Consider the following 26,477-nt stretch of genomic DNA (forward strand, 5'->3'; position numbering starts at 1 on the left):
TTCTTACTTCTTTTATGTATCTATATACTTTCAATGTACTTATGGATCTATATATTTATCACTTTCTTCTAATTTAGCATTTCCAATACACTAGGCTATTTCTCAGCCTATACTTCGCTCAATATATCTTCTAGCCCAACCTTCTGACTCATCGCAAACTTCTTTCTACTACTCCTTCTAATGCACTACCCTATCTCTCATCCTATATATCTATCAATATATCCTCTACATCCACTCTCTCATTTGTCCCAAACCCCATACCACTACTATGATTGCCAAAATAACCTTTTCTAGACTCTCTCCTGCTCTACCACTCCTTGCATCATCTGACACCTCTTTTTACTACACCGATCCCCTAAAACAAAAATTTCTAAACTCTCCCCTCTGACTCTTTCCCTCCAAAACGAATTTTTACTCATCCAAAAGCCTCTTGCTACTGCTAAGACTTAAAAAAAATAGGAAAAAAAAATCCTTCACTCTTTTATCCTTCCACTATCCTTTTTCAATCAAAATTAACAGACTAACATGTTTCACTTCTCAAATTCCATATTCCATATTCAACTATACTAATATACTGCCCAAATAACTGAATAACATATTTTCTACTCAAATTACTTCATATTTATACTATACTAATTTTCAACACTAATCCTTTATGGGTTCCGGAGTGGCGTTCAACACCCATCAGGGGTAACAAGTGCTCTATGAATGCAAATCTTTCTTCCCCTTTTATCCATCCGCTATCCTTCTCACTCCAAGTAACAGACTAATATCCACCACTGAAATTACCTCATATTTCACCATATTAATTCACCACTAATCCTTTATAGGCTCCCTGAATAGCATGCGTCAACAAACGAGCGATAAATAAAAACAAACCTTTGTCCTACTCTATCCTTCTGCTATCATTCCAAATCCAAATAACTGATTAACCTATCTACCACTTAAAATGTACTTGCAAGTTTCACTATACTAATTCAACACTAATCCTCTGTGGGTCCTGGAGTAGCGTGCTACCCGCCGAAAAAGCGTTTCGGCGCCTCGTCAGGGGTAGTGAGCGCTATATAAATGCAATTACAATACAATACAATACAATACAATACAATGAGGCACAGGGTCAAGACTGATTTGCATAGAGCTGTGTCTGAACTAGGGTGGTGAAGTGAGCTAAAGAACGATGATGGATTCAACCTAGATCTGTGACTGGAGATGAGTATCTGAATATTTTCATCTCTACATCCATCATTTCCTTGTGTTTGCTTTGATCCATCGGTGTTCCTATGCAACTCCCCTGGACTTTGATTCTTCCCCAGATTTACAAGAACTTGCAAACTTGGGGATTAGTCAAAATCGTTAACCTTCCCAGTTGAGGTAAAACTATGAGAAATATCTCCATTTCTCCTTCTTTCTTCTGCTTTTTAAGTGTGCTGCAGTCTGTAGCACACCTGTAAAGAAGAATATGCCTGCCCTTATTGTTTTAGGCAGGAAGCTGTTCCTTCCTGCACAAAAGCAATCCTGCATTATGGAGCAAAGGTCTCTGCTATGGTGGTAGGCTGCAAAAAGGGTGCCAGTGCAAAAGAAAGGAAAGGAATGTGCCAAATTTCCTTAAATACTGCACATTCCTTCCCTTTCAGTCGCTCAGTGCAGCACAGCAAGGGGACTTGCTGCACTGCGCTGCATTGTGTTACAATGTCATAGTACAAACAGGATGGACTTTTAGGAATAGGGAGTTGGTTCACAAAGGCATGAAAGCGTACGAAATAGAGTTCTATTGTAACACTACTTTCCTTTCTCATAAATACTTTTATGAATCAGCTACAAAGTTCATTGATCACAATAAAGGCAGTGCTGTGACAGCTAAACTTATTAGGTCATCAGGTCAGCAAGTTAAAACCCACTTACTTTTGTGCTCTAACAGCACTGATTTCTTAGTCGACAGTAGCAGCCATTGTGGGATCAAAACTGCCCTGTGGCCCCACTATTCAGTGCCTCTTCGAACACTCTGAGGACACTGTGAGAAGTTTCATTCTACCCCTTCCTGTTCCCTTAGATTGAAATATGTTTTTCCTGTACGAGATATGAGCCCAATGCGGGCCCAATTGCTGGGTGTCAATTTAAGATAGGGTTGACCCTTAGTTGAATTTGATATCTGAAGAAGATTTTACCTGCATGTTCATGCAAACTCATGGGCTTTTGAATATGCACGTTTTCCCAGGTCAACTACAATCCCTTTATCTTCCTTCACATGTGAACCTTTTGTCATGATTGTATAGTTGTATAGTATTCCTCATACTTTTCCTGGAATATTTAATAAAAGGTTCCTAAAACCTCTAGATGTGGTTTGTATGGAGGGCTGTGTCTGTTTCACAGACCTTGATTCCCATCATTCTTTCAGGAAACAACCTAGCAAAGGAAGGAAGAGCCAGTCAAAGCTCTACACATGCCACCTATCCATGGGCTTATGCTTCGCGTGCCATCGATGGAGTCTATGATGGAAACTTTCATAAATCCTCCTGCAGCCTCACCCAGTTTCAAATGTCTCCCTGGTGGATGGTGGATCTGAAGCAGCCCCGAAGAATAGGGTCCGTTGTAGTATTCAACCGGAATGACTGCTGCCAAACCCGCCTCATTGGGGCGGAGATCCGTGTTGGAAACGCTCCCGGACACCGCAATCCTGTGTAAGTAATCACTACAGTTTTTAGCATTTTTATTATCGTCCACAATACAAATTTACCTGCGTTGCGATAGATATTTGCATTTCGTTTACACCCTTGTTTAAAATGAATGTAGAATGACATGTCCAAGTGGTAATTTCACCTGTTTTGCATGTGCTACTGACTCTGGTCACAGGTGTGCATGGACAGCTACCACCAGTTAAAAGCTGCTGGTGACTGCTCATGTAATAAAAACACTAAACTAATCTCCCACCCTCAAAAACCTTCAGTTACATTTAAAAGAACCATGTTGATAAAGCACCTCTGCCACTGCAAAGTAACTTTCACTTGGTTCGCACCCAGAAATATGTGAACGATCTGCAGAAGAAAGTCCTAGGAAAACTGTATCATGTGAAATCAAACTTCACTTCTCTATACTAGCGCCTGGAGGTGTCAAACCCCTATTTAACATTTCTTTAACCTACATCAGACTTTCAGGAGCAAAGGACATACTTGCAGAAGTGGACAGGCTGTCATAAACCAGTCAGGACCCTGTGATCAGCCATTTCACACCTGAACTATGTCTAAGTTCACTGCCAAACAATGCATGGCAGAATGTGCCCTAACTTGGAAGGGACTGTTCCCCAGGCTGAAGGCAGAGAAGAACCTAATCTCTTGTACAACAGGAAGCACCTTGAAATTCAACCAGACATATGTGCCTTTCAACATCAAACTTTCAGGTAAAGGTTAAAAACTGGGGAGAACACAGGCATGGGATAGATTACTAAATCTAGATTCAGACTTTAGTGCCACCAAGCCTGCACGCATCTCATCAACAAGAGATGACCAGGGATTCACACCCAGTCTCAACTCAAAGCATGGGAATGACCCTGCAGGAATGACCCTGCAGAGTTGAGCCAGCTGTAAGCTGTTGTTACTCATTGTATACTATTGTAGTTTCATTTAAATGGAGCTTCATCCTACTGGTGAGGTGCCAACGCATACTTCCTGATGTATTGCAAGGTCCTAGTTAGGGAGTGCAATGGATGAAGAGTGAGTGCTTCTCATGTAACCTATGTTTGGAATGTTTCCATGTCATGAGTGAGGCCAAGAGCTGTACTCTTCCTGTGTTTTGTCACTGTGGCAATGCAGAAGTGAAAGGGAGAGAGGAATACAATTAGATTTTATCGTAAGGATGGCCTGAAAGTGTGTGCATGCAGTGTAACCTATGTGGGAAGTAGTTTGGTTTGTGCGTATGGCAGTGATTGCTCAAGGCCACAGTGGTAATGTAGCTGTGCCCATGCATGGGTTTAGGAAAAAATTGTGCAAAAGACACCTCTATTCATAAGCGCAAATATTTTCCATTTGGATTGGCCTGTATTAAGAAGTTTAAGTGAAATAGTGTTAGGGCATCCGAAGTGCATAGAGATGAAGTACTACAGCATATGCTCTCCAGCCAAACAGGGGGCTGCAAAAGACCAACCGGAATGTGCATTACTGAACTTGACAATTAAAATCTCCAATAAAGAGTTTTTTTTAACAAAACCAATGTGCATTAAGCAGGTGGCTCTGGTAGGTGCTCCAAGGAGTCCCTTAAGGAGAGGCATACGGCCACAGACTGGGCATTATACACACTGTTGTGACACAATATTGATTATAACAATAGTATTGTAGACTTTTATTGGTGCATAAACATTGTCCAAGAAAATTTTGATTTTCTATTATCGCTATGTCATACACCACAAATATCGTGTACCAAAACACCTTTAAAACCTATATTGTGCAGAACCCTATGGAGAATGTATTTAATAAAATACAATATTAAAAGTAAAATGTATTTTAAACAATAATATTGCCTACCAATTTATTGATCAAATATTTGAAAAGAATCAGCCACATCAACACAATGAATTATATTTATATTCACTGAAAAAACCATAGGTTAGAGACCATATATAGTTAGCTGGACATTTTATTGACATAAAACCAATGAAATTCCATATATAGTTAGTTGCACTAACTATATATCGCGCACCCGCAATCCACTGCTGATGATGTCACATATTACATCATTCATGACATGGTCAGTGACATCACTGATGACATCACTGATGACATCTCAAATGACATCACTGATGACATCACTGATGACATCTCAAATGACATCACTGATGACATCATCTAGTGTCTGTGTGTTTTTGTAAAGTTTAAATATGTTTTACATATTGAAGAATGAGTGGATGTATGGAAGACTGAGTGTGTGTGTGGCTGGCTGGGAGGTGTGTGACTCTGTGCATATCAATGTGTACTTGTATCAGTGATTGTATAAGAGAGTAAGTATGTGTTAGTATATGTGTGAAAAGTATGGTGTTCTGTGTTTAACTGTATAGATGAGGAAATCGAAGTGTGATTGATTCTTCACAGGACTGACTAGGTGTATGAGTGCATATGATAGTGTTGTAATAATGAGTGACTGTATGTATGAGTGATTGTATGGGTGAATGAGTGAATGTGTGTGTAGACGTAGGAATCAGTGAGTGCGTATGTAGTAACTGGTATTGGTGTGTCATGATGTCATCAGTGATGTCATTTGAGATGTCATCAGTGATGTCATTTGAGATGTCATCAGTGATGTCATCAGTGATGTCACTGAAGTATGGTGTTCTGTGTTTAACTGTATAGATGAGGAAATGGAAGTGTGATTGATTCTTTACAGGACTGACTAGGTGTGTGAGTAACTCCATGGATGAGTGGCAGTGTGTGAGTGTCTGCATAGGTGTATGAGTGCATATGATAGTGTTGTAATAATGAGTGACTGTATGTATGAGTGATTGTATGGGTGAATGAGTGAATGTGTGTGTAGACGTAGGAATCAGTGAGTGCGTATGTAGTAACTGGTATTGGTGTGTCATGATGTCATCAGTGATGTCATTTGAGATGTCATTTGAGATGTCATCAGTGATGTCATCAGTGATGTCACTGACCATGTCATGAATGATGTAATATGTGACATCATCAGCAGTGGATTGCGGGTGCGCGATATATAGTTAGTGCAACTAACTATATATGGAATTTCATTGGTTTTATGTCAATAAAATGTCCAGCTAACTATATATGGTCTCTAACCTATGGTTTTTTCAGTGAATTTTCAAGGTTTTGTAAATGCAAATTCCTAACTATATATGGTCTATAACCTATGTTTTTTTCAGTGAATTTCATTGGTTTTTTAAAAGCTAATATCTATAGCTGTAAAATATATTCTTTATTACGTGACGTATCACGTAGCCACGTGAGACGCCTCATGACGCGTCGCATAACCGTGACGTATCGGCTCTGCAGCGCAAACAAAACCCGTAACGTAAGCGTGCCGGAGCACGCTTACAGATATATATATTTTTTTAACCTTAATTAGACAAAATCCACACGTGCACATATCTTGAGGCCTTGCAAAGGCACATCAAACAAACAGTCCCTACAATTTTGCCAAGTTTGCTGGAAATCTATTCCCTTAATTTTTTTTTTACTGTTTCTCTTGGTTTTCCCCTTGTTACGCTTACCGGGACGCTACCCGGTACGCGAACCGGACGCTCCAAAAACACAAGATGGCGGACTCCCGTTACGCTGCCGGTTAGCTGCCCGGTTCGCGTACCGGGAAGCGCCTCTACCGCGAAAAATCGCGGGGGACTTTAATATCCCCCTCATCAATCCTAGGGGGTCAGGAGGGGTTTACCTTGCCCCCTTTCCTTCATTTCCCCTTCTTTTTTCACCACATCTTGTCTCTCGAACCTACCGAGAGACAAGATGGCGGCCGCTCCGGACTGTTTACAATGTTGACAGCTACGCTGCCGGTTAGCTGCCCGGTAAGCTGCTCGGTGAGCTGCCCGGTGAGCTGCCCGGTGAGCTGCCCGGTGAGCTGCCCGGTGAGCTGCCCGGTGAGCTGCCCGGTTCGCGTACCGGGACGCGCCTCTACGGCGTAAAATCGCAAAATTTTTTATTTTTATTTTTTGCCCCGCGGGGCACTTTAATATCCCCCTCATCAATCCTAGGGGGTCAGGAGTGGTCTACCTTGCCCCCTTTCCTTCATTTCCCCCTTCGTTTTTCACCACATCTTGTCTCTCGATCGTACCGAGAGACAAGATGGCGGCCGCTCCGGACTGTTTAGAATGTTGACAGACACCGGAGAGCCAATCAGCTTCGCTTCGCGAAGTTCCGTTACGCGTCAGGTACGCGAACCGGGGCGCTAACCGGAGCGCTGTCACAGATATATATATTTTTTTAAACGTTAATTTCTCAAAATCCACTGGAGCACATATATTGAGACATAGCAAAGGCACGTCGGGCAAACCATATCTACAATTTTGCCAAGTTTCATGTAAATCTATTCAGCCGTTCGAGCTAAAAGTGAGTCCAACCGCCCTATGGAAAAATTAATGGGAAAAACGCGTTTTGGGACCCCACCTTTTTTCCTCGGCCCCCCTTGATGGAACCCCCCCAAATTTTCAGGGGCTGCTCAGAAACAAAATGTGCCATTTTCCTGAAAATTTCAGCCAATTCCGTCCACAAACGCCAAAGTTATTAGACATAGAATTTTCAGAAATCCCATAGAGAAAAAATCCTAACTATATATACCCACTGGCTATCGCCAGTAGGTAATATACATATATAAACATATATAATCTGCATATCTATATAAATATAAATGCATGCATACATATACATATATGCATACATATGCATGTTATTTACATAAAAGTTTTAAAAACACTAATAAAAGCAAAGCTAAAAAGCCACCTCATTACAAACAGAATGGCTTTAACTTAAACGAGGGCGAGATCTATTGCATTTTCAATGCTTGTTTACTTTGGTTCTATCAAGAAGGCATTCAGATGTGTCACACATTTGCCATAAATTCTGAATGTTAGCACTCTAGTTGCTCATTAGATCACTGTAGTAAAGCTAGTGCTCACCAGGGAAGTCTGCTGCTAATCATGGTTTGCAGCCATTTTCCCGCATTTTTTATCCCGCAGACTTTCAGTCCGCATACCATTATCCCGCAAGGTCATTGACCTCGCATACCATTATCCCGCATTTTTTCAAAACGCATGTGCATTTATCGCGCATGCCTTTACAAAGAATTACGTTTTAAAGGCATGTATGGTAAATGCATTTGCGTTGTGAAAACCACGATGACGAGAGAGGTAAGTGGGTTTGTGTTAATTTTTTCATGGGTTAGTGATTGTGTAGTGTAGTGTAGTGTTGTGTAGTGTAGTGTTGTGTTAGTGTAGTGTAGAGTTGTGGTGGTTGTTTAGTGTAGGGTCATGCTGGGGGTAGTGTTTTAGGGTTAGGGTTGTGTTGTAGTGTTTGCGTAGTGTAGGGTCATGCTGGGGGTAGTGTTTTAGGGTTTAGGGTAGTGTTGTAGTGTTTGCGTAGTGTAGGGTCATGCTGGGGGTTGTGTTTTAGGGTTTAGGGTTGTGTTGTAGTGTTTGCGTAGTGTAGGGTCATGCTGGGGCTAGTGTTTTAGGGTTTAGGGTAGTGTTGTAGTGTTTGCGTAGTGTAGGGTCATGCTGGGGGTAGTGTTTTAGGGTTTTGGGTAGTGTTGTAGTGTTTGCGTAGTGTAGGGTCATGCTGGGGTGTAGTGTTTTAGGGTTTAGGGTAGTGTTGTAGTGTTTGCGTAGTGTAGGGTCATGCTGGGGGTAGTGTTTTAGGGTTTTGGGTAGTGTTGTAGTGTTTGCGTAGTGTAGGGTCATGCTGGGGTGTAGTGTTTTAGGGTTTTGGGTAGTGTTGTAGTGTTTGCGTAGTGTAGGGTCATGCTGGGGTGTAGTGTTTTAGGGTTTTGGGTAGTGTTGTAGTGTTTGCGTAGTGTAGGGTCATGCTGGGGGGTAGTGTTTTAGGGTTTTGGGTAATGTTGTAGTGTTTGCGTAGTGTAGGGTCATGCTGGGGGTAGTGTTTTAGGGTTTTGGGTAGTGTTGTAGTGTTTGCGTAGTGTAGGGTCATGCTGGGGGTAGTGTTTTAGGGTTTAGGGTAGTGTTGTAGTGTTTGCGTAGTGTAGGGTCATGCTGGGGGTAGTGTTTTAGGGTTTAGGGTAGTGTTGTAGTGTTTGCGTAGTGTAGGGTCATGCTGGGGGTAGTGTTTTAGGGTTTAGGGTAGTGTTGTAGTGTTTGCGTAGTGTAGGGTCATGCTGGGGGTAGTGTTTTAGGGTTTAGGGTAGTGTTGTAGTTTTTGCGTAGTGTAGGGTCATGCTGGGGTGTAGTGTTTTAGGGTTTTGAGTAGTGTTGTAGTGTTTGCGTAGTGTAGGGTCATGCTGGGGGTAGTGTTTTAGGGTTTATGGTAGTGTTGTAGTGTTTGCGTAGTGTAGGGTCATGCTGGGGTGTAGTGTTTTAGGGTTTTGGGTAGTGTTGTAGTGTTTGCGTAGTGTAGGGTCATGCTGGGGGTAGTGTTTTAGGGTTTAGGGTAGTGTTGTAGTGTTTGCGTAGTGTAGGGTCATGCTGGGGGTAGTGTTTTAGGGTTTAGGGTTGTGTTGTAGTGTTTGCGTAGTGTAGGGTCATGCTGGGGGTAGTGTTTTAGGGTTTAGGGTTGTGTTGTAGTGTTTGTGTAGTGTAGGGTCATGCTGGGGGTAGTGTTTTAGGGTTTAGGGTAGTGTTGTAGTGTTTGCGTAGTGTAGGGTCATGCTGGGGTGTAGTGTTTTAGGGTTTTGGGTAGTGTTGTAGTGTTTGCGTAGTGTAGGGTCATGCTGGGGGTAGTGTTTTAGGGTTTAGGGTAGTGTTGTAGTGTTTGTGTAGTGTAGGGTCATGCTGCGGGTAGTGTTTTAGGGTTTAGGGTAGTTTAGTTGTTTAGTGTATGCTAAAGGCATATTCGTTCTAAAAGTTTTCGTTATTTTAATTTGCGGCCTAATAGTACATGCGGGATTTTTTTTGCGGACTGATGGTATGCGGGATTTCGTCATATATTCGCTAATCATACTTTCTATGGCAAAATGAACCCCCTCATTTTGTTCCTTTTTAAATTAAATGTTTTAAGAGTTACCACTTTATTCCAATCAAGATGGCTTCAGGTGTGCCATACATTTGTAATAAGTAGGACTGTTAGCACTCTAGTTGTTCTTTAGAACACTCTGGGACATTCTGTCATTGGGCTATAGTTGGGCTACATCTGGCTGATATTTGGGCTACATTTGTTTTTTTTTGTCTCTGGTGGCCATCTTTGGGCTACATTGGGCTACATTGGGCTCCATTGGGCTACATTTGGGCTCCAACATATATATAGCCCAAGGTAGCCCAATATATATTTTTCAAAGTTAATTTTCGTAAAAACCACTGGAGCCTATATCTTGAGACATAGCAAAGGCACATCGGGCTACCAGTCCCTACAATTTTGCCAAGTTTGGTGTAAATCCATTCAGCCGTTCAGGCTAAAAGTGAGGCCAACCGCCCTATGGAAAATTGCATGGGAAAAACACTTTTTGGGACCCCCCTTTTTTCTCGGCCCCCCCTTGACGAAACCCCCCCAAATTTTCAGGGGCTGCTCAGAAACAAAATGTTCCATTTTCCTGAAAATTTCAGCCAATTCTGTCCTCAAACGCCAAAGTTATTCGACATAGAATTTTCAAAAATCCCATAGGAAAAAAATCCTAACTATATATACCTACTGGCTATCGCCAGTAGGTAATATATATATATATTACCTACTGGCGGTCGCCAGTAGGTATATATAGTTAGGATTTTTTCTCTATGGGTTTTTTGAAAATTCTATGTCTAATAACTTTGGCGTTTGTGGACGGAATTGGCTGAAATTTTCAGGAAAATGGCACATTTTGTTTCTGAGCAGCCCTTGAAAATTTGGGGGGGGTTCGTCAAGGGGGGGCCGAGAAAAAAGGGGGGTCCCAAAACGTGTTTTTAATATTGAGTTTTCCATAGGGCGGTTGGCCTCACTTTTAGCCCGAACGGCTGAATGGATTTGCACGAAACTTGGCAAAATTGTAGGGACTGGTAGCCCGATGTGCCTTTTGTAGGTCTCAATATATGTGCTCCAGTGGATTTTGAGAAATTAACGTTTAAAAAAAGATATATATCTGTAACAGCGGACCTGGCAGCGTCCCAGGACGCGTACTTTACGCGCAACGGAGCTTTGTGAAGCGAAGCTGATTGGTTCTCCGGCGTCTGTCAACATTCCAAACAGTCCGTAGCGGCCGCCATCTTGTCTCTCGGTAGGATCGAGAGACAAGAGGAGGCCAAAGCGAAGGGGCAAATGACCATAAGGGGGCATAGTACATTGTCGCTCACCCCCTAGGTTTGATGTGGAGGTTTTAAAAGGGCCCCGCGGGGCAAAAAAAAATAAAAATAATAATAATCGAACAGCTGAATGGATTTGCACGAAACTTGGCAAAATTGTAGGGACTGGTAGCCCGATGTGCCTTTGCTAGATCTCAATATATGTGCTCCAGTGGATTTTGAGAAATTAACGTTCAAAAAAAGATATATATCTGTAACAGCGCACCGCTTCGCGTACTTTTCGCGTTACGGAGCTTTGCGAAGCGAAGCTGATTGGCTCTCCGGTGTCTGTAAACATTCCAAACAGTCCGTAGCGGCCGCCATCTTGTCTCTCGGTAGGATCGAACAGCTGAATGGATTTGCACGAAACTTGGCAAAATTGTAGGGACTGGTAGCCCGATGTGCCTTTGCTAGGTCTCAATATATGTGCTTCAGTGCATTTTGAGAAATTAACGTTCAGAAACAAGATATATATCTGTAACAGCGCTCCGCTTCGCGGAGATAAAATTATATGTGTATTACCTAGCTGTTGCTAACACCAGTTAGCGACAACTAGTAGAATATAGCGACCATCTTGGGCCCCACTTTGCATGTGAGTGATATTTATCACTAATGACATGCAAAGTGGGCATGCCAAGATGTTAGCGACTGGAAACAGTCGCTAACATCGCTATCTCCTATTATCAACTTTTGGAAATATTCGAGATAAGCGCGAATATCTCCAAAAGCTACCACCTGCCCTGAGCAGTTCTTAGCCATGTTATCCAATGGGAGGTGGATAACATGGCTAAGAGCATTAGCTCGTTAATGCATGAATATCGCTGAGTTTTCAGCGATATTAATGCATTGCGGTAGTTTTTTATCGTATTTCCGATAAACCTTGATAATAGCAAGGTTTATCTGCGATAATTTTTGACGGTAAAAAAATCGTTAGGGATAAATATCGCTTAACTTTGGTAATATGCCCCAACGTCTGTTAACGTTCGATTCGAAGGAAATCAGGAAGTGTTGAAAAACATTGTCTGCGCCATCTTGTCTTTTTTCAAATGCCACACTTTTGTCGTGCACGGCAGCCATTTTAGATGCCTTGACCAGACCCACTCTGTGCACGCTGTCGATCCTTAGCATGGCTCCCCACCCTCGCAAGCATCTCCCCCAGGCAGTGGTCACCCCCGCTCTCTGTCTTATGCATGGGTAATAAACCTCCCCCCATCTGCGCTGCTCTTCCCTGAGAATCACACCCTGTGCCCGCCCGACACCTCCCTTTCGCCCTATTCACTACCGCACCCTCTGACACTCCTTTTCCTCTGTGTCCGATTGTCCAGGCTGGTCCTAGGGTATCAGCTAGCCCTGCAGATGTAGTTTATGGCCACAGCTGTAAAGAATCACCCCTCTTCAAAGGAGTTATAGTAGATCAAGGCCCACACTCGATGAGATCCGTCACAGCAGAAGCGTTGCTATTATCTGAAAACCATCCTGTATTGTGATTGGGGAGGGGACCGAGCCTGAAGCGGAAGATTCCAGGGATGACTCTTTGTACATCAAAGTTTTTACAATTATGTGTCACATTAAAAATATATAGCACTCCGACAAAGTGGTAAGATTATAAAACTTTAATAATTTATAAATATATACAAGAAAACAAAAATAGTAATAACATATAAACATTTTTAGGGAAAAACAACGAAGTAGCGGTCGGCTGTGCGAATAGTCCCAACGCAGCACAACGTCCAGATTTCCGGCGTGGGGCGTCGCGGGGGGTGGGTCATCAGTAGCAAACTGTTGTGCGAATAGTTCCAAGGCAGCAGAACGCGCTGAAATCTAGATGACACTAAAGTGATGTCTAGTAAGTTGCCACCCAGCAAATAACGGCATGGGGCGTCGCGGGGGGTGGGTCATCAGTAGCAAACTGTTGCGCGAATAGTTCCAAGGCAGCAGAACGATGGCACCAAGGTGATGTCCAGTAAGTTGCCGCACTGGTTTTGGTATCCTACAATGCTGCTCCGAATAACGGCGCGGGGCGCCCCGGGGGAGGCGGCGTGAACGGGCCTCTCCAGGTGGAGTGTCATCTGTTGTAGTGGGGCGCCCCTTTACCGTTTCAGTTGCCATTCCGTCCGTTTTTGGTCCACTGTGTCAAAAGCCGCAATTCAGCTGAGTTGCGCCCACTCTTGCGGTGCAGCGATAGGCGGCTGTCACAGGACTCTCAAAATGGCGGCAGGCTGTTTCCTTTTTGGGCCTGGTCCACTGAAATGGCCCTGGGACACCTTGGAAATCGGACGCTTGTCTGCTAGGTCTTGGACCCATTCTCGAAAGCGTCCCCTCCGCCTTGAGAATTCATCAAAAGTTTTGGGGGCTCCGACTCCTGCAGGCTTCTGGTGGGGAGCGGCTGCCATGATTGCTCGCGGAATGACCACGACTGAGCTACGAGATGGTGGTGCTCTCATGCTGACGCCAGCTTCAGTCTGAAACATCCAGAAACAAGGTGGGGCTTTCATCGTTTGGGAAAAAAAAAAGTTTTCATCCAATGAAAAGTGTTGTTTTTAGGTCACATGATCAAGCCTTCCATCATTAGGAAACCAAAAGTAAAATGAACCAATGAAAAGTTTTATAAACAAGTCACATGACCTGTTATGCGGCATAGGGTGTAAAATGCGGAGAAAATACGTTGGCACGTGAGGCGGCGTCAGTAGCGGACCGATGTGCGAATAGGCTGAAGGCAACACAACGCGCCAAGATCCGGATGGCACCGAGGTGGTGTCCAGCAAGTTGCAGCACTGGTGTGGCCATCCTACAATGCTGAAAGTCGGCGTGGGGCGCCCCGTTGGCACGTGAGGCGGCGTCAGTAGCGGACCGATGTGCGAATAGGCCGAAGGCAACACAATGCGCCAAGATCCGGATGGCACGGAGGTGGTGTCCAGCAAGTTGCAGCACTGGTGTGGCCATCCTACAATGCTGAAAGTCGGCGTGGGGCGCCCCGTTGGCCTGTGAGTTTGCGTCAGTAGCGGACCGATGTGCGAATAGGCCGAAGGCAGCACAACGCGCCAAGATCCGGATGGCACCGAGGTGGTGTCTAGTAAGTTGCCGCACTGGTGTGGCCATCCAACAATGCTGAAAGTCGGCGTGGGGCGCCCCGTTGGCCTGTGAGTTTGCGTCAGTAGCGGACCGATGTGCGAATAGGCCGAAGGCAGCACAACGCGCCAAGATCCGGATGGCACCGAGGTGGTGTCTAGTAAGTTGCCGCACTGGTGTGGCCATCCAACAATGCTGAAAGTCGGCGTGGGGCGCCCCGTTGGCCTGTGAGTTTGCGTCAGTAGCGGACCGATGTGCGAATAGGCCGAAGGCAGCACAACGCGCCAAGATCCGGATGGCACCGAGGTGGTGTCTAGTAAGTTGCCGCACTGGTGTGGCCATCCTACAATGCTGAAAGTCGGCGTGGGGCGCCCCGTTGGACTGTGAGATGGCGTCAGTAGCGGACCGATGTGTGAATGGGGCCGAAGGCAGCGCAACAATATTTTCGGAATAGAAGACACCACTAGGCGCTGAGATTCCAAGATCCGGATGGCACCGAGGTGGTGTGTAGCAAGTTGCCGCACTGGTGTGGCCATCCTACAATGCTGAAAGTCGGCGTGGGGCGCCCCGTTGGCCTGTGAGTTTGCGTCAGTAGCGGACCGATGTGCGAATAGGCCGAAGGCAGCACAACGCGCCAAGATCCGGATGGCACCGAGGTGGTGTCTAGTAAGTTGTCGCACTTCTGTGGCCATCCTACAATGTTGAAAGTCGGCGTGGGGCGCCCCGTTGGCCTGTGAGATGGCGTCAGTAGCGGACCGATGTGCGAATGGGGCCAAAGGCAGCGCAACAATATTTTCTGATTTGAAGACACCACAAGGCGCTGAGATGCCAAGATCCGGATGGCACCGAGGTGGTGTCTAGCAAGTTGTGGCACTGGTGTGGCCATCGTACAATGGTAAAAGTCGGCGTGGGGCGCCCTGTTGGCCTGTGAGATGGTGTCAGTAGCGGACTGATGTGTGAATGGGGCCAAAGGCAGCGCAACAATATTTTCTACAATATTTTCGGAGTAGAAGACACCACAAGGCGCTGAGATGCCAAGATCCGGATGGCACCGAGGTGATGTCTAAGTTGCGGACCGATGTGCGAATGGGGCCAAAGGTAGCGTAACAAGATTTTCTGTATGGAAGATACCACTAGGCGTTGAGATGCCAAGATTCGGATGGCACCGAGGTGATGTCTAGCAAGTTGTGCCACTGGTGTGGCCATCGTACAATGGTAAAAGTCGGCGTGGGGCGCCCTATTGGCCTGTGAGATGGTGTCAGTAGCGGACTGATGTGCGAATGGGGCCAAAGGCAGCGCAACAATATTTTCTGACTGACACCACAAGGCGCTGAGATGCCAAGATCCGGATGGCACCGAGGTGATGTCTAAGTTGCGGACTGATGTGCGAATGGGGCCAAAGGCAGCGTAACAATATTTTCTGTATGGAAGATACCACTAGGCGTTGAGATGCCAAGATTCGGATGGCACCGAGGTGGTGTCTAGCAAGTTGGTGTGGTCATCCTACAATGCTGAAACTCGGCGTGGGTCACCCCATTAGCCTGTGAGATGGCGTCAGTAGCGGACCGATGTGCGAATAGGCCGAAGGCAGCACAACGCGCCAAGATCCGGATGTCACCGTGGTGGTTTCATAGTTGAGAGGCACTTCATCTGCAGTGGGGCGCCGAGATCCGGATGGCACCGAGGTGATGTCTAGCAAGTTGCTGTACTGGTGTGGTCATCCTACAATGCTGAAATGTAGTGGGGCGCCCATTTACCGTTTCAGTTGCCATTCAGCTGAGTTTCAGCTGCTCTTGATGCTACAGCGACAGGCGGCTGCAAGAGGACTCTCAAAATGGCGGCCTGTTCTTTGGATTTGGGCCTGGTCCACTAAAATGGCCCTGGGACACCTTAGAACTTGGACGCTCGATTTTTTTTTCCTTTCCTGTACATGCAAAAAAAGGTAAATGCCCGGTACGTTACACGCTTCATCTGCCACGATGAACTCTCCAGAGGAACCGAAAAAAAATATAGTTGTGGTAACTATACCATGCATCGTCATATGGAGAGGTGGCACCAATTAATTATAGTGCTGCATAAAAGAGAGATTTGGAGGAGAACCCCTGACCTGCTAGTACATTCATCAAAGAAGTGGCACTGAGAGCTTCAGAGGCAAGGGAAACGGTCCCAAATATTTAGAAGAACTTTGGAAAGATTAAAATGACATGTTTAGATTGTGGTAAATTAATTTCATGTGGACAGATGAGTGTTACTCTAATAAATACAGCATATGAACATCATCATAGTCGATGGTTGGTAGAGACATTTTGACTATATCCTGGACCTGCCCGTCCTCGCCCAAAATGGCGCCGGAATAAATGGGACTCGTAACTCCTTGTTGTGTACTGGTTGCAGAACCTTGAAATCACGAGATACGTATGCAGTTTTGAAGCACATGGCGGGCGGGGACGAGAATTGATTGAATATTTCGACATCCCTATTGATATTAAGTTCTGATGTGTTATTGATTACTGTACTGTTGAAAGTTCGAATTAACGTCACCCATGGTACTTGCCCGCAAATGTATATCTAGATAATTTTATTGTAACTGGCCCTGTCGTATTTTAATTATAAAATGTACGTCCACCGATTCCGTAACTGTTAGACACCTTAGTTCTTGCAACCTAATGGCCCGCCCGTTACGTTCCTCTACAGTGTAAATGTCTATTCATCATATACGATTACAGTTTGCTCCGTGGCAGGCCCACGTGGTTATAGGCTCGTATTTGTATAATGAAATTTTCACAATAAAGGTTTTTAAAAGAAAACATGGTAGTAGTATATACATTGGTAAAGTTTTTAATAATAGTCACTGTTTTAGAATCATTAAAAGGCAAGTGAAATAAAGCAGACCAATTACATGAAGGGTAAAAGGTATAATACGAAGGAACGCAGTAAAGATAAATGGTCAAGGGCTGTTGTGTTTTCTATTCCTGCAACATAAAGTGATCAATAAGAATCTCATATTCAGGCGTATCGGCGACTAAGACAGCAGGTCGACCCTCTTTTGCTCAACGGCTCCGTCATGGGACGAAGAAACGCTCTTTTTCTCGAAAAAAGAATATATTTTACTTGCAGGACAGTTGTAAAATTTCCGGGAAAGTACATTAGCCTGGAACATTATAACATATATTTAAGAAAAAATAATGTTCGGAAGTAATTAAAAGCGTAATTTTTAGGTGATATGACCAAGGCTTTCATCATTAGAATAAGAAAAGTAAAATGAACCAATGAAAAGTTTTATTAACAAGTCACATGACTTGTTATGCTTACGTTACGCGCTGCGCGCCCCGGATGACTTCCGGATGCGCTAACGCGGCGCGTCATATGACGCATTACGCGACAACGCAGGTCCAGAATATAGTCAAAATGTCTCCACCAACCAGCGGTCGAAACACAACCCCTTTCAGCAGGCTAAATAGTTCTGTTAAATGACAACAGAAGGGACAGGCAACAAGAACCATCAGTCAAAGAGGGGAGGGCTAGTTCTTCTCTACCGGGTTACATTGGGGCGCTACCGGAACTGATCGAATTGGTAGTCTACAGTGTTTCTGGATGTTTCAGACTGAAGCTGGGGTTAGCATGAGAGCAGCACCATTTCGTAGCTCCGTCGTGGCCATTCCGCAACCAATCATGGCAGCCGCTCTTTATCGTTATTTTGGGCGGGGTGGGTGGCGGAGCCGAGCTGTTTTGCAGCCATCATTGTGTGGAGTTCAGTTCATCTCACTAGTTTTGTATTTGTCATGAGGGGTTGTTCCTAATGTTTCTATTTTAGCGAGGTCAAAAAGAGATCCCATTAGTGGCCTACTGATTTTGCTCGATTCTTTTTCTTTTTTTTTACACGATTTTTCGTTATCTGCAAAGACTAAACAGAGTATTGCGACTCTGTGTTTGTTTGTAAATAGAGAATGAACCAAAGAGAACTAATTCTAAAATAGTAAATACTTGGATAACAATCAATCAAATGGAGAGAGAAGCAGGCACGACGGATTACAACGGGGGCAAAGGCCTGCGTTAACTACCTTTCACTATCTGCAAAGAGAGAGTACTCCTAATAGAAAGGAGGGGGGGGCACCATTCAAAGCAGATCAGTGTGCATAAACACGAAAATGTTTTCACTTACCACGTACTTGACATTCGACAGCTTATGATATTTGCTATTAAAAAACCATTGAAATTCACTGAAAAAACCATAGGTTATAGACCATATATAGTTAGGAATTAGCATTTACAAAACCTTGAAAATTCACTGAAAAAACCATAGGTTATAGACCATATATAGTTAGGAATTAGCATTTAAAAAACCTTATTTTACTCACACAAAACCATTGAAATTCCATATATAGTTAGTTGCACTAACTATATATCGCGCACCCGCAATCCACTGCTGATCATGTCACATATTACATCATTCATGACATGGTCAGTGACATCACTGATGACATCACTGATGACATCTCAAATGACATCACTGATGACATCACTGATGACATCTCATTTGACATCATTCTTGTGCTAATACGATAAACCTCTTCAGACTCTAATATAACCTTAGATACACTCAGTGTATACAGACACTCACACACTGCCACTCATCCATGGAGTTACTCACACACCCAGTCAGTCATGCAAAGAAACAATCTCACCTCCATTTCTTCAACTATACAGTTAAACACACCTTACTTATTGAAACATATACTAACACATATTTACTCTCTTATACAATCCCTGATACAAGTTCACAATGATCGATACAACCACTCACTCATTCAGTGGCTCTCATGCACAGTTATTTATATATGCCAACTCTCACATGTACTGTGTTTAACATATGTACTTACTATGACATGTAGCATTGAGATATCCATTCACTCATCAATACACTCATGCACACAGTCAACTGCCCATGTAGCTGTTTCCACATGCAGTCTTGAACTCATACACCTAGTGAATAAACTGCTCACACATCTATGCATAGAGTCACACACCTTCCAGCCACCCCCACACAAACTCAATCTGCCATAGAAATACTTGGGCAACCAATTAATAACACATATAGCCTCTCGTATAGCTAATGATCAACAAATGCAGCAGTTTACAGAACAACAGACATAATGATGCACAAATTAAGACAGTTTAGTCACTAACCCATGCACTCAGTGAGACACATTTAATCACTCACTCATACATTCAGTCATGCACCTACTAAATCCTTCGTCCAGACACTTATACATCTACTCATTCTTCAATATGTAAAACATATTTAAACTTTACAGAAACACACAGTCACTGGATGACGTGATCAGTGATCTCATCAGTGATGTCATTTGAGATGTCATCAGTGATGTCATCAGTGATGTCACTGACCATGTCATGAATGATGTAATATGTGACATGATCAGCAGTGGATTGCGGGTGCGCGATATATAGTTAGTGCAACTAACTATATATGGAATTTCAATGGTTTTGTGTGAGTAAAATAAGGTTTTTTAAATGCTAATTCCTAACTATATATGGTCTATAACCTATGGTTTTTTCAGTGAATTTTCAAGGTTTTGTAAATGCTAATTCCTAACTATATATGGTCTATAACCTATGGTTTTTTCAGTGAATATATATATATATATATATATGTTATTTATATATGCCAACTCTCACATGTACTGTGTTTTACATATGTACTTACTATGACATGTAGCATTGAGATATCCATTCACTCATCAATACACTCATGCACACAGTCAACCGCCCATGTAGCTTTTTCCACATGCACTCTTGAACTCATACACCTAGTGAATCAACTGCTCACACTTCTATGCACAGAGTCACACACCTCCCAGCCACCCCCACACAAACTCAATCTCCCATACAAATACTTGGGCAACCAATCAATAACACATATAGCCTCTCGTATAGCTAATGATCAACACATGCAGCAGTTTACATCACAACAGACATACTGATGCACACATTCAGACAGTTTAGTCACTAACCCATGCATTTAGTACGACACATTTATTCACTCACTCATACAGTCAGTCACGCACCTACTAAATCCTATATATATATATTCACTGAAAAAACCATAGGTTATAGACCATATATAGTTAGGAATTAGCATTTACAAAACCTTGAAAATTCACTGAAAAAACCATAGGTTATAGACCATATATAGTTAGGAATTAGCATTTACAAAACCTTATTTTACTCACACAAAACCATTGAAATTCCATATATAGTTAGTTGCACTAACTATATATCGCGCACCCGCAATCCACTGCTGATGATGTCACATATTACATCATTCATGACATGGTCAGTGACATCACTGATGACATCTCAAATGACATCACTGATGACATCACTGATGTCATCACTGATGACATCTCAAATGACATCACTGATGACATCACTGATGACATCATCCAGTGACTGTGTGTTTCTGTAAAGTTTTAATATGTTTGATATATTGAAGAATGAGTGGATGTATAAGTGTCTGGATGAAGGATTTAGTAGGTGCGTGACTGACTGTATGAGTGAGTGAATAAATGTGTCGTACTAAATGCATGGGTTAGTGACTAAACTGTCTGAATGTGTGCATCAGTATGTCTGTTGTGATGTAAACTGCTGCATGTGTTGATCATTAGCTATACGAGAGGCTATATTTGTTATTGATTGGTTGCCCAAGTATTTGTATGGGAGATTGAGTTTGTGTGGGGGTGGCTGGGAGGTGTGTGACTCTGTGCATAGAAGTGTGAGCAGTTGATTCACTAGGTGTATGAGTTCAAGAGTGCATGTGGAAAAAGCTACATGGGCGGTTGACTGTGTGCATGAGTGTATTGATGAGTGAATGGATATCTCAATGCTACATGTCATAGTAAGTACATATGTAAAACACAGTACATGTGAGAGTTGGCATATATAAATAACTGTGCATGAGAGCCACTGAATGTGTGAGTGGCTGTATGGATCATTGTGAACTCGTATCAGGGATTGTATAAGAGAGTAAATATGTGTTAGTATATGTTTGAATAAGTAAGGTGTGTATAACTGTATAGTTGAGGAAATGGAGGTGAGATTGTTTCTTTGCATGACTGACTAGGTGTGTGAGTAACTCCATGGATGAGTGACAGTGTGTGAGTGTCTGTATACACTGAGTGTATCTAAGGTTATATTAGAGTCTGAAGAGGTTTATCGTATTAGCACAAGAATGATGTCAAATGAGATGTCATCAGTGATGTCATCAGTGATGTCATTTGAGATGTCATCAGTGATGTCATCAGTGATGTCACTGACCATGTCATGAATGATGTAATATGTGACATCATCAGCAGTGGATTGCGGGTGCGCGATATATAGTTAGTGTAACTAACTATATATGGAATTTCAATGGTTTTGTGTGAGTAAAATAAGGTTTTGTAAATGCTAATTCCTAACTATATATGGTCTATAACCTATGGTTTTTTCAGTGTATTTTAAAGGTTTTGTAAATGCTAATTCCTAACTATATATGGTCTATAACCTATGGTTTTTTCAGTGAATTTCATTGGTTTTTTAAAAGCTAATATCTGTAGCTGTAAAATGTATTCTTCTTTAAATCCAAAAATATATTTTATATGTTTATTAATAATTTTTTTTTTAATATTTTTTTTTCTTCGCTCCCGCTTCGCGAATCGGGAAGCTTCCCGTTAGCTGACCTTGATGCCGCGAAATAGTCCGCGAACCGGTAAACGTTCCTTTAGCGCAACTGCCGCGTTAGAAAACAACATCGTGACGCCTCGCGTCCGCATGACGTTTCGCGTTGTCGCGTGATACGTCATATGACGTGCTACGTTAGCGTACCCGAAAGCGAACTGGTACGCGAACCGAGGCGCAAAGCGCAGGTTCACGGAAGCAAACCGGGAGGCGGCGCAAAGCGCGTAACTTAAACACAGCAGGTCATGTGACTTGGTAATAACACTTTTCATTGGTTCATTTCACTTTTGGTTTCCTAATGATGTAAGACTAGGTCATGTAATCTAAAATTAACACTTTTCATTGGTTGAGAACTATTGTTTTTCCCAAATGATGAAAACCCCTCCTTCTTTCCTCACTCTGACTTTCATCTTTGTGAGAGAAAGACCCTTTGTTACCAGTGAGCAATGGCTTCTTTAGTAGCTTCAGCTGGTGCTTCCCCACCACCTCCACCACATCCAAGGAAGAGAGGACCACCTGCTGAAGTTATAATTCAGCAAGAAGAGGAAGAAGAGGAAGAGGAGGAAGAGCAGGAAGAGAGGCAGTTTTTGCCTGAGGAGCCCAGGAGGTCTCACCGGAAAGAAAACTTCATTTGGCAATTTTTTTAATTTCCCAAAGGCCAGAAAAAAGTAAATGCAAGATACGTAACTTGCCTTATATGTCAAGATAGACTGTCCAGAGGGACCGAGAAGAAATACAGTTACGGAAACTACACAATGCATCGCCATATGACTAGGTGGCATCCTAACAACTACAGTGCTGCACAGTTTCGTAACGAACTAGATAATCCCTGTATTATGGCCAGAAGATCTGTTTTACCGGAAGTGACGGGACCAGAGGGCAGGGAGATGGTGCCAAATATACAAATGAGATTTGGGGAAGTAAAACAAATCTGCGTACATTGCAATGGATTCATTTGCTACAGAGAAAGTAGCATCACTCTGATCAACAGAGCTATTGACAATCATCTTCCAGTTTGTCCGAAACGCCCCAAACAATAAATTCTTTTTTTTTTGTTGCTCCTGTTGAGCCCTTTACAATGAATCGTTTTCGTTTCCCCCCCCCAAAAAAACCAAAAAAAATATAAAACCGTTCAGAAAAATTCAAAAAAAGTAAAAAAATGTTCCGAAAAATAATAAAAAAAATATAAAACAACAAAAACAATAAAAAAAAAGTTCTTTTCAGAACTACCTCCCCGTTATTAAAAAATTGGTAGAATATTTGGAACTCTGCCAACCTCTATTTCTCTTGGTTCGCTTCCCAGTTCGCTCGCCGGTACGCGAACCGGGAGCGAACCAAAAACATTTTTTTTAAAAAAAGAACAGTAAGTATAAGGGAAGGAAACAGACAGTTATGTTAAAAGAAAGACAGCTATAGGGGAGTAAACTAGAGATACTATTACCCGTAATCCACTGCTGATGATGTCACATATTACATCATTCATGACATGGTCAGTGACATCATCAGCAGAGGATTGCGGGTAACAGTATCCCTAGTTTACTCCCTATAGCTGTCTTTCTTTTAACATAACTGTCTGTTTCCTTCCCTTATACTTACTGTTCTTTTAAAAAAATTTTTTTTAGATCAGTCAGAAACAGTGAAAGTAATAGAGACAGAGTGAGTGACCAAGAGTGAAGAAGTATGAGAAGAGAGGGACTAAGAAAAATAGTGAAGGAGTAGAGTAATTAAGTAATAGAGAAAGGAATGAGGGAAGTAGCAAAGGCAGGAAAGTGATTCTTAAAGAAATGAAGCAGTGGAAGTAATAGAAGTTAAATGTGATAGAAATATAACAAAAAGAGTACAAAACATTTACCTTATAATTGTCGTTAAGTTAGTCATTTGTTCTTTTTATACTAAAAAATCTGTGAAAGAGACAACAAACATTTGAAAAATATTAAAACATGTTTTTAATAAATTAGAAAAAACAAGGGAAAAGATTGAAGGACAAATAGTTTTTCAAGAACTTTGACACTTACAGAAGCCTCTGCTTCTCCATGCCCCTACACAGTCCTAAAAATATACATTTTAAACTAATAGTATCTTGATGCAGATGAAGTGAGTCCTATCTTGCAACATTGTGCATCTTTTGCATGACTGCTGCATCGGTTTCATGTGGCATTGTTTTTTTACAGCATGACACATCTGCCTAGATTCATCATTTTATAATTTTGTCGCCTCATAGCAAATCTTTTCAACCGCGACTGCGTCACAAAAGTGACGCACAGTGGCGCAAAAGAGGCATACACCTATCATAAATCTGTCCCTAACATGTTAAATAATTGATTCAGGATGACAATAAGGTGTGGCCTATCCAGAGGTTTGTTTAAGGTGAGGCCTACTCAGGGTTGCAGATCAAATTTACACTTATTGAAGAATATAGAGGAGATAATACATGTGAACGCCTACTAATGAAGTAAGTCATGTCCACTTCACTCTTGAACAAAGGCTAGACCTCTTCTGTGTCCGTGGACAGACCTAAACTTCATCTGCACAATGTCATTCGTAAACTTAGGAAACACAGGTGATGTAATTGAAAAATGTGGAGTTTATTTTCCTCATTTCACAATCACATCACCTGTGTTGCCTTTGCTTAGGTATCTCATAGTGCAGATGGAGTCTAGCATATCAAACAGTACACAGAAGTTGAGCAGTGTATACAACAATTTTGACACTTAGAAAAGCTTCAGCTTCTGCATGTCCCCTACACAGTGCTAATTATATACATTTCAAAGTGATGGTATCTTGCTGGAGATTAACCGAAACCTATCTTGCAACATGGTGCATGTTTTACACAAAAGTGACCCACAGCGGAGCAAATGAGGCGCACGGTCATCATAAATCTCAGCCTAACATTTTAAATCATTGTTTCAAGATGCCGATAATGTGTAACCTATTCACAGATTTGTTTCAGGTAAGTCCTACTCAGAGTTGCAGATGAAATTTAGGTTTGTTGAAGAATACAGAGAAGAAAATACATGTGCAGGCCTACCAACCAAGTGTGTCATGTCGACTGCACTCTTGGACAAATGTTAGACCTCCTCTGTCTCCAGGAACAGGCCTAAACCTCATCTACACAATGTGATGTGTAATGTTAAGAAACACAGGTAATATAATTGAAAAACGTGCAATATTTTTTCCTCATTCCACAATCATATCACCTGTGTTTCCTTTGCTTAGGTATCTCATTGTGGAAATGTAGTCTATCATATGAAAGACTACGTAGAATATGAGCACTGTATGCAACAACTTTGACACTTACAGAAGCCTCACCTTCTCCATGCCTCCTACACAGTTCTACATGTACATCATAAATGCAAACAGAACAGAATTAATTATACATGTTAAATGGTTTATTTTTGCTGTTCTCAGAATGTATCAAATTTCACTAAAAACAGTGACTTGAAGGTATTCATCATATAACAGCGGGGAAAAAAAAACACAATCAAAATGATTGTGTTTAAAAAACCCATACAACATAACAAATCAGAATTCAGAACTCCTTAAAGTTAACTTACTTTCCATGACGGCGAAGGATGTCCTATGAACAGCTTACACTCTGTTGTGCTGTTATTACTTTCAACCCGCCACTTTCTGAAAGAAAACCTCCATCGTTTTCAAAAACATGTTACATACAATAAATGACTTCTCGCTCTCTACCACACGTTTCCACAAGGCCAAATCGTGTCAGAGCCATTTATAACTCTTGAAATTCTTGTAAGCCAATCCCGTCATGTTGTATTTCCGCAACTTTCAGAATTAAAATGTTGAAGATCATTTTCACAATCCTGGATTACTAATATCTTACCTTTCTTGCTCAGTCATGTTCTACATTTCCTATGACACTGATACTGCTTACTATGAAGCAGACTTACACTATCTCTATGACTACTACAATTATTAAATTCTCTACATCACTTTTAATCACAAAGCAATATAAAACAGTAGACAGCATTGCAGACTTACATTCCCTCTACTCCATGTTTTGATTGCCTGCTTGAATTTGCTTATAAAAAGAAACAGTTTTTCTGAATTCATTCAAAGTGCAGTTATTTCAACATGACGTCCAGTGTTATGGTAAGAAGTTATGTCTCTGTACTACACTTATCCTCAAGGCCAAATCGTGTAGGAGCCATTAGAACTTCTTGAAATTCCTCAGAGCACATCCCGAGATTCTTTCCCTAAAATTTTGGTTTTAAAAACACCAGGTAACAGTTTTTAAGGTCATACGGCAATTTTTTTTTGAAAATTAAAACAGAATCATTGCAGAATGACCAGCCGTTTCTAGACTTTAAATAAGCTGTGTAATGTCCTGATGTTATTGAAGGACCGTCATGATATATAATTGCTGCAGTTACAAAAGTCCTTCCTGATATTGACAACTGTGAAGCCACAAAATTTTTAATTAAAGTTGTCAATTTTGTTCCATCAGGCCTACATCGTTGGAACATTAAAATAACATACTGGCCATATGTTCGTATAAATAATGTGGACATCATTTCAGATTTACATTGGCTACACTCCATGCTGTGATCAGCTGCTTTTACTAGTTTATTAAAAGAGACTGATTTACTGTCTGGCAAAGTTAAATATATAAATCTTTCTGAGTCTACACTAGTACTACTTGATACCCTACAGTTCTCGCAGTCATGCTGCCATTGATAAGAAAGCCCAAACAGGTGATCTACATCTACACCTTCAGCATGCAATACATCAA

General features: G+C 42.2%; 1 protein-coding gene across 4 annotated transcripts in view; it reads left to right on the plus strand.

Moving 5' to 3' along the window:
- LOC144828409 (fucolectin-4-like) overlaps positions 1-26,477 on the plus strand; it is a 390,135-nt gene that overhangs the window by 316,926 nt on the left and 46,732 nt on the right. For 3 of the 4 annotated variants that reach the window (XR_013610443.1, XR_013610442.1, XR_013610444.1), the window contains one exon: positions 2,396-2,527. Coding sequence is in view for 1 of the 4 variants with exons in the window: in XM_078686534.1 (XP_078542660.1) it covers positions 2,396-2,678 (283 nt within the window). In the remaining 3 variants the exon portion in view is untranslated. Of the gene's footprint in view, positions 1-2,395; positions 2,679-26,477 lie in introns of those variants that run through there. The other variant, XM_078686534.1, reaches the window with a different exon arrangement.

This window comes from Lissotriton helveticus, chromosome 4_1, assembly GCF_964261635.1.
Source record: "Lissotriton helveticus chromosome 4_1, aLisHel1.1, whole genome shotgun sequence".
Taxonomy (NCBI): domain Eukaryota; kingdom Metazoa; phylum Chordata; class Amphibia; order Caudata; family Salamandridae; genus Lissotriton; species Lissotriton helveticus.